This window comes from Mustelus asterias, chromosome 2 (genome assembly GCF_964213995.1).
Source record: "Mustelus asterias chromosome 2, sMusAst1.hap1.1, whole genome shotgun sequence".
NCBI classification, from domain to species: Eukaryota; Metazoa; Chordata; class Chondrichthyes; order Carcharhiniformes; family Triakidae; genus Mustelus; species Mustelus asterias.
The window spans coordinates 3,764,982-3,777,112 of NC_135802.1; the positions used below are offsets into that span (position 1 = coordinate 3,764,982).

The 12,131-nt window shown below is 48.1% G+C and overlaps 1 protein-coding gene across 2 annotated transcripts in view; it reads right to left on the reverse strand.

The window, feature by feature from the left end:
• ppp1r16a (protein phosphatase 1, regulatory subunit 16A) overlaps window positions 1–12,131 on the reverse strand; it is a 112,248-nt gene that overhangs the window by 40,300 nt on the left and 59,817 nt on the right. For both annotated transcript variants that reach the window (XM_078230307.1, XM_078230317.1), the window contains exon 2: window positions 1,265–2,547. In XM_078230307.1, coding sequence (XP_078086433.1) covers window positions 1,265–1,514 — 250 coding nt within the window. In that variant the 5' untranslated portion in view covers window positions 1,515–2,547. The remainder of the gene's footprint in view (window positions 1–1,264; window positions 2,548–12,131) is intronic.

A 12,131-nucleotide genomic window follows, 5' to 3' on the forward strand; every position in this document is an offset into this window, starting at 1 on the left:
AGGCGAGAGCCAGAGACAGAGAGGCAGACAGACAGACAGAGAGGCAGACAGACAGACAGAGAGGCAGACAGACAGACAGAGAGGCAGACAGACAGACAGAGAGGCAGACAGACAGACAGAGAGGCAGACAGACAGACAGAGAGGCAGACAGACAGACAGAGAGGCAGACAGACAGACAGAGAGGCAGACAGACAGACAGAGGCAGACAGACAGAGGCAGACAGACAGACAGAGGCAGACAGACAGAGGCAGACAGACAGACAGAGGCAGACAGACAGACAGAGGCAGACAGACAGACAGAGAGGCAGACAGACAGACAGAGGCAGACAGAAGAACAGAGGCAGACAGACAGCAGAGCAGACAGACAGACAGAGAGGCAGACAGACAGACAGAGAGGCAGACAGACAGACACAGAAAGACAGACAGACACAGAGAACAGAGAGAGACAGACAGACAGAGAGAGAGACAGACAGAGAGAGAGAGACAGACAGAGAGAGAGACAGACAGAGAGAGAGACAGACACAGAGAGAGAGAGACACGGACACAGAGAGAGAGACACGGACACAGAGAGAGAGAGACAGACACAGAGAGAGAGAGACAGACCGACAGACACAGAGACAGACCGACAGACACAGAGACAGACCGACAGACACAGAGACAGACCGACAGACACAGAGACAGACCGACAGACACAGAGACAGACCGACAGACACAGAGACAGACCGACAGACACAGAGACAGACCGACAGACACAGAGACAGACCGACAGACACAGAGACAGACCGACAGACACAGACACAGACAGACAGTCCTATACAAATAAAGATGGATATGAAGAGAGAGAGACTTTATTCTTTCACGGGATGTGGGTGCCGCTGGCAAGGCAGCAGTTGCTGCTGATCGATAATTGCCCTCAAACATTTCAGTCAACCACATTGCTGTGGCTCTGGAGACACATGTCGGCCAGACCAGGAAGGATGGCAGAGTTCCTTCCCTAAAGGACATTAGTGAACCGGGGGGGGAGGGTTTTACAACAATCAGTTATTGTCTAATCATCATTAGACTTTTAATTGAATTCAATTTTCACCATCTGCTGTGCTGGGATTTGAAGCCGGGTCCCCAGAGCATTAACCCTGGGTCTCTGGATTACTAGCCCAGTGACAATACCACTGCATCACTGCCGTGTTCTGCAATCCCCACAGTGAGCCCCTGAAGCACCCCGCCCACCCCCAGAACCGCAGTAACATTCGGCAGCAGCTTCTTACCTTCCTCGACATCATTCCGAGCTGCTGCCTCCAGCAGTCGGACATTATCGGGGAAACGGATCCTCTTCAGGCCCCTGTTCAGGCTTCTCCTTTTGTCCAGCTTTGCCTTTTTACCTTGCGTGTCCTTCTCAAACTGCGCCCACTTCTTCAGCTGCTGCGCCCGCCGTTTGTGAGCGTGTTTGAGCCGCTCCTGAGTGGTCATTCTCCCGACCAGTGGCAGCTCTGCCAACAGCTCACTGTGGTCGGCCATGATGGTTCACGGTGTGGAGCGCGGGGGGGGGGTACTGACCCTCGGGGAGGGGGTTATTTACTTCACAGCTAAAAGCCAGGAGCTGCGTTGCCACAGCACGAGGCAGAGGGAAAAGAAAGGAGCGATGCGCTGCTGTCTCTAAGGATACGTGACAAAAGACAGCTTGATACTCGCCATGACAGCGCTGAGTCCTGCTACAATGGTGTCATCCTTCCTGAAGACAAGATCAGCATTGATATTAAACATTTCCCCGGCTGCTGAGTTTGTGGGTATCGGGAGAACACAAGAGCAGCCCTGCAGATTATTCATTCAGAAATGCCACACCAAATCAAGAGCAAGTGAAGCGAGAGTGTAAACATCACTGTCTATATCAAACTGCAGCATCAGGCAGAGGCCCAGGAATATTCCTCCTCACTGTTCCCAGCTCACAGACCAGGGATGGAGTGGTGCTTAGGATGCAGCAGTTGCTGAAAGGTGTTTCACTGGCGTGTTGTAAAAACTTCCCCGTCCCACGTAACAGATTCCAATCAGCAGATTTGGGATGAGAGAATTGAAGTGCCGACCAGGGCAATGTTACGGTGAGTTTGTGAAGAAGTTACAAAGAATCTGCACTGTAGCGTGTGGGGAATAGTTACCCTCAAGGGCAATTTCTCCCCCAGAAAGTTTTAATTCTCCTCGTGTATGACCCTGGGAGATTGGAGTCACCAAGATGTTTTGTTAGCTTCCTCGTCACAGGTCTTTTTCCAAAAGCCTCAATCCTCCTCGAGGGTCAAGAGGTAAGTTTCCTTTCCTCTCCCACTCTGACCCCCTCATAAAATAATTTCCAGGTGGGAATGCACCTTTCGGGGAGTTGCAGTGAAGAACTCTGTACACATCGCTTCCTCTGATCGCACCTCCCTGTCGACCAAGCACTCGAGCCGGGAGCCAGGCAGATTTAAGTTAGACAGGAAATGTTACACACACTTGTATCTCCAGGCAGCTGATCTACAACCCATGTTTCAGCTTGTCTTCCTGCAGTCAGTACATCGAGGAGCTGAGGGAGAATGAAAAAAAAAAGCTGTCAATAAAGGCTCTGTTGTGTAATACACACAGCTTTCAAACAATGCAATTGGAGAGCTTCGGACTTAACCCCTTCAGCACCGCGATTGCACTGGCATGACCTGGGAACACTGGAATGCAGGGTGGCCATTCAGCCCCTCCAGCTGCTCCATTTGATCTGTAACCCAAGCCCATTTACTTGCCTCTGTTCGACAGCTCCTGACAATCCCACACAAAAATCTCATCAGTCTCATTCCAGAGATTTTCACCTGACTGGAGTATTCCTGATTTCCGTGTCCCAACATCACCCCTGAATGGTCCAGCTCAAATTTTAAGGTTATTTACCCCACTCCCTGTTCTGGAGTCCTTCCACCAGAGGAAATAGATTTTAACAACTTTACTGCATTTCCTTTGATCAGAAGGTCTTTTCCAGATGGTCTCCCTTCCAAAGTCACACAAGCCAAATTTATACAACCTGCAACCCTCTAGGCCACCTCGGCGGAAGGGATATTTAGAATATGGGCGGCACGGTGGCACAGTGGTTATCACTGCTGCTTCACAGCTCCGGAGACCTGGGTTCAATTCCGGCCTCGGGTCACCGCCTGTATGTTCTCCATGTGTTTGCATGGGTTTTCGCGGGGTGCTCCGGTTTCCTCTCACAGTCCGAAAGATATGCGGGTTAGGTGGATTAACCATGGGAAATGCGAGGGGTTACAGGCATAGGGGTGGAGTGGTGGGCCTGGGTTTTATAAAGTTTATTTATTAGTCACAAGTAATGCTAACATTAACATTGCAATGAAGTTAGTGAAATTCCCCTAGTCGCCACACTCCGGTGCCTGTTCGGGTACACTGAGGGAGAATTTAGCACGGCCAATGCACCCTAGCCAGCACGTCTTTCAGAGTGTGGGAGGAAATCAGAGCACCCGGAGAAAACCCATGCAGACACGGGGAGAATGTGCAAACTCCACACAGACATTGACCCAAGCTGGGAATCAAACCCAGGTCCCTGGCGCTGTGAGGCAGCAGTGCTAACCACTGGGCCATGTGCCACCCCTAAGATGCTCTTTCAGAGAGTCAGTGCAGACTTGATGGGCTGAATGGTCTCCTTCTGCATTGTAGGGATCCTATGATCATAACATTGCAGCCAGCAAGTGGCCATTCAGTTCATCGAATTGGTGCTGGGGTTCAGTTCTATGAATACCTGGTATGCTTTAAGCCCCTATTCACTTCACAGCAAGTTCCAGCAGGCTGCGAAGGGGGGGGGGTGCAATTTTATCCTTTGTGCAGGGTGTACGTGTGGGCGGGGTGGGGGCACTCCCTTCAGGACCAGAGCAGCTACCATTGTTTCTCCCGGAGGGGTGCTGAGATCATTTGCATCAGCTCTACCCTGAAGCAGATCAGGTCAACAAGCCAGGCTCTGAGCGCCACAGGAAGGTTGAGAGAGTGACACTATCCCAGAACACAGGGCAGGCACAGGACAGTTTCCCCAACTCCCATCCACGGCAGGTACTCAACAATTCAAAAAGTACAGAGAGAAAAACAGGCTCTCAGTTCACAGTGATAGCTGTCAAAATGTGGAACATATTGGGCTCATAAAGAGGATCAGTAGAGAATGAGGTGAGAGTAGGTGTAAGCTCTCCTGTTCTCAGGACTGTTGGTATGTCCCTTGCTGCTGGCACAGATTCACTACAGTGCTGGTTAAATTCATTCACTGGGCAGGCTGGCATTTGTCACCCACCCTTGGTTGCCAGGAGGGTGGCATTCTTTGTTTAATAACCCTGTGAGGCCTGTTGAGCCATGTTGGCGGGTCTGGAGTCACGTGTAGGCCAGAGCAAGCCAGGACGGCCGGCTCCCTTCCCTGGGTGAACCCAGGAGTCACGGACAAGGTGACAGCATTATCGAGGGGACAGATCTTCAGAATGTGAAACAGAACGAACCTGCTGGGGGCAATTGGAACAGAATTGCCTGGATATCCTGGCCAGGGTTTGTGGGGACACACCCATGGCAGCTCAACATCCCAAGGAAATGTTTCCATAATGATCCAGCCACACATACCATCAGCGCCGCAGTCAACCTACATCACAGTCCCACCAAACAACACATTCTACAATGCAGAGTTACCAAGCTGAATAGAAAGTGGCCATTCATACCATCTTGTCTGTTCTAGCTCTTTGCTTTTGATCAAGCCACACTCCTATCCTCCACCCCCACCCCCCCCACCATCCCCCACCAAAATCGAGCAACTGTCCCCTCTCCCCCCCCCCCCCCGCCCCCCAATCAAGCCATGGTCCCATCTTCCTCTGCCTCAAGGCTTGTGCATTATTCCCTTAAAAGATGCAATGACCTCAAACACTCTTGGGTACAGCATTCCAATACCTACCAATATAATCGCTCGTTCTCCGATGGACAGAGTGCTACATTTCAGGTGAGCTGTTGTTTCAATGCTGAGGTTGATGCTACACCAGTGCCCCACAAGAATACAAGTAATCTTCAGAGTCCTGTTTCCACCTCACACTGCTCACTACCCTCTCATTCCCCTCTCATATACAGAAACATTCCACAATTAACACTTTAAAAAGAGCAGCATACATAACAAATACCCTGCCTTAAGGGTTTTAAGGTAACTTTATTACCGCCCAAGACAGGAATCTGAAACATGCCTTTCAAACGCTACTAATGATTAAAGCTTTACAAAGTATCCAGGATCTCTCCGAGACAGGATTGGAAACAGCTCAAAAATTCCGACAATCGCTCATAATCAGGAACACGAGGGAAGGCAGTTAAATCCCGCGGGGAAGCGTACAGCCGATGAAAGGTCACTAACAGGATTGGGAGGTCTGGAGCAGACAGAAAATTAAACAGGGAATTACAGGCCGAGAGTAAGCTGTCAGATAAAAAGCTGCAAGGAGCAAAGTACAGTGCAGGAGCCGTCTGAAAACCCGAGGAGGGAAGAGGAGGCCGATCAGCCAGTGATGGGGTGACACTCCATGATGTGGAGATGCCGGCGTTGGACTGGGGTAAACACAGTAAGAAGTTTAACAACACCAGGTTAAAGTCCAACAGGTTTATTTGGTAGCAAAAGCCACACAAGCTTTCGAAGCTCTAAGCCCCTTCTTCAGGTTCCCACTCACCTGAAGAAGGGGCTTAGAGCTTCGAAAGCTTGTGTGGCTTTTGCTACCAAATAAACCTGTTGGACTTTAACCTGGTGTTGTTAAACTTCTTACTGTGACACTCCAGCCAGGGCTATCAACTGATTGCAGTTTCAGAACAAGAGGGAACGGGGAGGAGATGGGGAGGAATTCCTTCTCCCAGAGGGTCCAGAACCTTTGGAATTCTCTTCCACTGGAGTGTGAAGTCTGGGCCCCGGTGGAGTTAGACAGACTTTGAGTTCAGTTACAAAGCCAATGCTCAGAATGGACCACAGTAAGAAGTCCAACAGGTTTATTTGGTAGCAAATGCCACTCGCTTTCGGAGCGTGCTGCTCCTTCCGAAAGCGAGTGGCATTTGCTACCAAATAAACCTGTTGGACTTTAACCTGGTGTTATTAGACTTCTTACTGTGTTTACCCCAGTCCAACGCCGGCATCTCCACATCAGAATGGACCAGGCAGACCAAAATACATTCCTTGCTCCAAAAGCCAAATTCAATCCAATTGAATCCAATTCAGGGTCCCCACAAGAGAGACAATCAAGATCCAAGCTGACAAGATGAGTTGATTTAACATAGAACATAGAACAGTACAGCACAGAACAGGCCCTTCGGCCCACGATGTTGTGCCGAGCTTTGTCTGAAACCCAGATCAAGCTATTTCCTCCCTATCATCCCGAAGTACTCCATGTGCCAATCCAATAGCTTCTTAAATGTTCCTAAAGTTTCTGACTCCACTTTTTGATTTATTGATTTGATTTATTATTGTCACATGTATTAACATACAGTGAAAAGTATTGTTTCTTGCGCGCTATACAGACAAAACATACCATTCATAGAGAAGGAAAGGAGAGGTTGGAGAATGTTGTGTTACAGTCATAGCTAGGGTGTAGAGAAAGATCAACTTAGTGCGAGGTAAGTCCATTCAAAAGTCTGACAGCAGCAGGAAAGAAGCTGTTCTTGAGTCGGTCGGTGCGTGACCTCAGACTTTTGTATCTTTTTCCCGAAGGAAGAAAGTGGAAGAGAGAATGTCCGGGGTACGTGGGGTCCTTAATTATGCTGGCTGCTTTGCCGAGGCAGCGGGAAGTGGAGACAGATGAGGCATTGCACCCCATCCTGGACTTGATCTGACGATCGGTCTTAGCCAAGAAGCGAGGAGGACAGACAGGAAAGAGGAGTTGAAGCTAAGATCAGGTCAGCCATGAGCTTACTGACTGGCAGCGCAGGCTTAAGATGCCAAACGGCCTAGTCCTGGTGTTGTGTGTGATGTCCTTGTGTAGGTGGGGAAGATTGAGAGGTGAGGCATGGTGATGATATGGAGCTGAGTTTGGGTTTTGACAGTGACAGGGGGGATATCATTTTGATCTCTGCAGGAATGAAGGGGGACAGTTCGATGTCTGGGATATTGTTTTAATCACCGGTGAGTGTGTGCAGCTGCAGCCTGTTTGCAAACTGGATCACTTCAACGTCAATAAATCAGCACTTTAATATTCTGTTTCTACACAACCCATCATCGCTCAGAGTCAGCTCAGCTTCAGCTGAAATGACAGGCGAGGGTCCAGCATCAATCCCCTGTGCCCATCCCGGGGAGGGGATACATACCAGCCAGGCGTGTTCCTGATCAGTGTCTGTGCGTGAGACAGGGCTCGAGACAGGGCTCGAGAGAGCGAGAGCGAGTGTCTGTGCACGAGGAAGCGAATGGGAGTGAGTGTGTGTGCGCACAAGAACAGGTATTGCATCGCCAAACAACCTGCAAACAGCAAGGAGCTGATCTCCAAACGGTCTAGGGCAGAGTCAGTGATCACCACTAGAGACAAGGACCTGAATATTCTGGAGCATGTGACATTTCAGAAGACATGAAGTTAGATAAAGGGGGTGGGGTAACTCCGTCAATAAATATAGAGAGAAATAATTTTGTTGCGAAATTTGAGATATCAATTTCTGTGGCGATAAAGGAAAGAAGTCACTGGGAGTGATTTATAGTTCTGTGATTGTAGCCACATTGTAAATGGGTTGTGTAGAAACAGAATATTAAAGTGCTGATTTATTGACGTTGAAGTGATCCAGTTTGCAAACCGGCTGCAGCTGCACACACTCACTAGTGATTAAAACAATATCCCAGACATCGAACTGTCCTCCTGCATTCCTGCAGAGATCAAAATGATATCCCCCCTGTCACTGTCAAAACCCAAACTCAGCTCCATATCATCACCATGCCTCACCTCGCTCAATCTTCCCCACCTACACAAGGACATCACACACAACACCAGGACTAGGCCGTTTGAATATAAATCAAGAAGTAATCGGGGCTTGTAAGAAAGGTACTGTAATAATTGTCACTGATTTTGATCATTGTATAGATTAGACAAATCAAACTGGGAAAGATACCCGGGGGATAAGTTCACAGGGTGTATTCAAGGCAGTTTCTTAGAACAACAGATTCTGAAACCAAACAGTGAACAGGTTATTGTAGATTTGGCAATGTGTAATGAGTCAGGATTAATTAATGACCTCTTAATAAAAGGATTCTCTCAGCAAGAGTGATCATAACATGATGGAATTTCAGAGTCATTTTGAAGGTGAGAAATGTGGGTCTGAACTAGCACCTAAAAGAAACTGTAATAAAGACAATTACAAGAGTATGAACTGGGAAATAGATTAAAAGGTAAAATGGAAGAGAGATAGTGACACAGACATTTTAAAGAGATATTTTAAAGAGAGGAGGTGATGGCCCAGTGGTATTATCACTAGACTATTATTCCAGAAACTCAGCTAATGTTCTGGGGACCCGGGTTCGAATCCCGCCACGGCAGATGGTGGAATTGGCATGCAAATTTTAAAAATCTGGAATTAAGAATCTACTGATGACCATGAAACCATTGTCGATTGTCGGAAAAACCCATCTGGGTCACTAATGTCTTGGGCGGCACGGTAGCACAGTGGTTAGCACTGCTGCTTCACAGCTCTAGGGTCCCGGGTTCGATTCCCGGCTCGGGTCACTGTCTGTGTGGAGTTTGCACATTCTCCTCGTGTCTGCGTGGGTTTCCTCCGGGTGCTCCGGTTTCCTCCCACAGTCCAAAGATGTGCGGGTTAGGTTGATTGGCCAGGTTAAAAATTGCCCCTTAGAGTCCTGTGATGCGTAGGTTAGAGGGATTAGCGGGTAAATATGTGGAGGTAGGGCCTGGGTGGGATTGTGGTCGGTGCAGACTCGATGGGCCGAATGGCCTCCTTCTGCACTGTAGGGTTTCTATGATTCTATGATTTCATAACTCTCAACAAAAATGTATTCCATTGAGAAAGAAAAGCTCTCAGAGTTATATCCAAGAAAGCACCTTCACCTTCTCGAGGGTAATTTGGGATGGCAATAAATGCTGGCCCAGCCAGGGACGCCCACATCACATGAAGGGATTAAAAAGCTCATGAATGGTGAGAGGTTGCCTGGAATGTGGGGACAACACCCCTGAATGAGTATCATATCCCCTTATTCAGATTCTGATGAGCTGGACTGGAGACTAGGGTGGAGAAATGGCAGGTGGAATTTAATCCGGACATGTGCTGTAATTTTCTTTGTTCTTTGAGAAATGCAAGGGGATGCATTTTGGAAGGTCTAATGCAGGGAGGAAGTATACAGTAAATGGCAGAACCCTGAGGAGCATTAACATACAGAGGGATCTGGGCGTACAGGTCCACAGTTCCCTAAAAGTGGCAACGCAAGTGGGTACGGTGGTCAAGAAGGCATATGGCATGTTGCCTTCATTGATTGGGACATGGAGCATAAAAAACAGCAAGTCATGTTGCAGCTGTATAGAAATTTAGTTAGGCCACATTTGGAATAGTGTGTATAGTTCTGGTCGCCACATGACCAGAAGGATGGGGAGGCTTTGGAGAGGGTACAGGAAAGATTTAAGTTTAAGTTTATTTATTAATGTCACAAGTAGGTTGACATCAACACTGCAACGAAATTACTGTGAAATTCCCTTTCACAAGGATTTACCAGGATGCTGCCTGGTCTGGAGGGTATTAGCCACGAGGAGAGATTGGACAAACTTGGTTTGTTTTCACTTGAATGTCAGAGGCTGAGGGACGACCCGATAAAAGTTTACAAAATTATGAGAGGCATGGATAGAATGGGTAGTTGGAGTCTTTTTCCCAGGGTAGAAATGTTAATTACTAGGGGACAGAGGTTTAAGGTAAAAGGGGGCAAGTTTAAAGGAGGTGAGAGAGGCTGGTTACTTTACACAGAGGGTGGTAAGTGCCTGGAATGTGCTGTAGAAGCAGATACAATAGCAACGTTTAAGAGACATCTTGACAGAGACATGAATAGGCAGAGAATAGAGGGATAAGGACCTCATGGAGGCAAAAGGTCTTTAGAAAGGAGTCATGTGTTAGCACAGGCTTGGACGGCTGAGTCAAGTAAAGTTTATTTATTAGTCACACGTAGGCTTACATTAACACTGCAATGAAGTTACTGTGAAAATCCCCATCGCCACAGTCCGGCGCCTGTTCAGGTACACTGAGGGAGAATTTAGCATGGCCAATTCACCTAACCCACACATCTTTGGAGTGTGGGAGGAAACCGGAGCACCCAGAGGAAACCCAAGCAGACACAGTGAGAATGTGCAAACTCCACACAGACAGACAGTGACCCAAGCCGGGAATCGAACCTGGTGCTGAGGCAGCAGTGCTAACCACGGTGCCACCTTGCTGCCCCAAAGGGCCTGTTCCTGTGCTGCACTGTTCTTTGTTCTTTGATTCTACAAATGAGAATAAAAAAGCAATTGTCTGCAAAATCTTGCAGAAATCTCAGTGACCTGATCTGAGCTTCTCGGAACAACAGCGTCAATGATTAATAACATACTGCTGATGAATGTACTGGAGTTCTGGAAAACAAAAGGGTTTTGGACTTTGATTTTGGCGTTTAATATCTGCTTTTGAGGGACACTGAAAGAACAAATGTGAAAACGGGTTTATTTGGTGTAAGGCACGGTAGCACAGTGGTCAGCACTGCTGCTTCACAGCTCCAGGGTCCTGGGTTCGATTCCCGGCTTGGGTCACTGTCTGTGTGGAGTTTGCACATTCTCCTCGTGTCTGCGTGGGTTTCCTCCGGGTGCTCCGGTTTCCTCCCACAGTCCAAAGATGTGCGGGTTAGGTTGATTGGGTAGGTTAAAAAAAAAAATTGCCCCTTAGAGTCCTGGGATGTGTAGGTTAGAGGAATTAGCGGGTAAAATGTGTGGGGGTGGGGCCTGGGTGGGATTGTGGTCGGTGCAGACTCGATGGGCCGAATGGCCTCCTTCTGCACTGTAGGGTTTCTATGTTTCAATGCACACTAACAGAGTGAACAGCTAGCTTCACCTGTTGCTCAGATTTTGGAGACACCCCAAGGTAGACTGGACACTTTTCAGGCCTGAAGTTGGTGGCTTTAGGCCTGGTCAGGAGTTTGCATAATATATAGCGAGTAATGATCTGATCAGGTAGTCATTAACCCACAGGATGACTTTGATACACCTTATTTCAGCATCAGACTGAGGAGGTGATGGCCCAGTGGTATTATCACTAGACTATTATTCCAGAAACTCAGCTAATGTTCTGGGGACCCGGGTTCGAATCCCGCCACGGCAGATGGTGGAATTGGCATGCAAATTTTAAAAATCTGGAATTAAGAATCTACTGATGACCATGAAACCATTGTCGATTGTCGGAAAAACCCATCTGGGTCACTAATGTCTTTTAGAGAAGGAAATCTGCTGTCCTTACCTGGTCTGGCCTACATGTGACTCCAGAACCGCAACAATGTGGTTGACTCTTAACTGCTCTCCAAAGGCAACTAGGGATGGACAATAAATGCTGGTCAGCCAGTGACGCCCGTGTCCCATGAATGAATAAACAAAAAACTGGGACAGTGAGCTGGGGCCTATTTACAGGACTGGAGTGTGAGACTGTAAGAATCCCAACGCTTATACTTTCCAGTGAAGGCAGGCTTGTGGTCAAGTGGTAGAAAAGCCATGGGCAAATTTCTCAACTAGCACGCTGAGGAAAGGGAGCTCTTGTCACTGCTCCGTTTCAAAGGTGATTCTGAGTACAGCATGAAACTCATTAACGTGTGTAAGGAAACTCTTACACACAGCAGCAGATTCAAGTATACCAAACACATCATCCACGTATAGGAAAGCTGCAAGGGGCAGGAGGTTCACCGTCATTCCATTGAAGATGTGCCTCTCATGGAAAGTGAGAAAGCTGTTTGTCAGAACTGGGCTGAGAAGGGGACCCATCACAACACCACCTAGCTGCTGCCTTGACCAGAGTAAACCTGCCCGGATTGAATTTAAACAAAACTGGGCAGTTCACTGTTCCATGCTACCTTCTCCATGGCAACGCCTCCACCAGAGTCCACTTGACAAACCAATCATCACTCTCTCCTCCTGCAGTATAAAT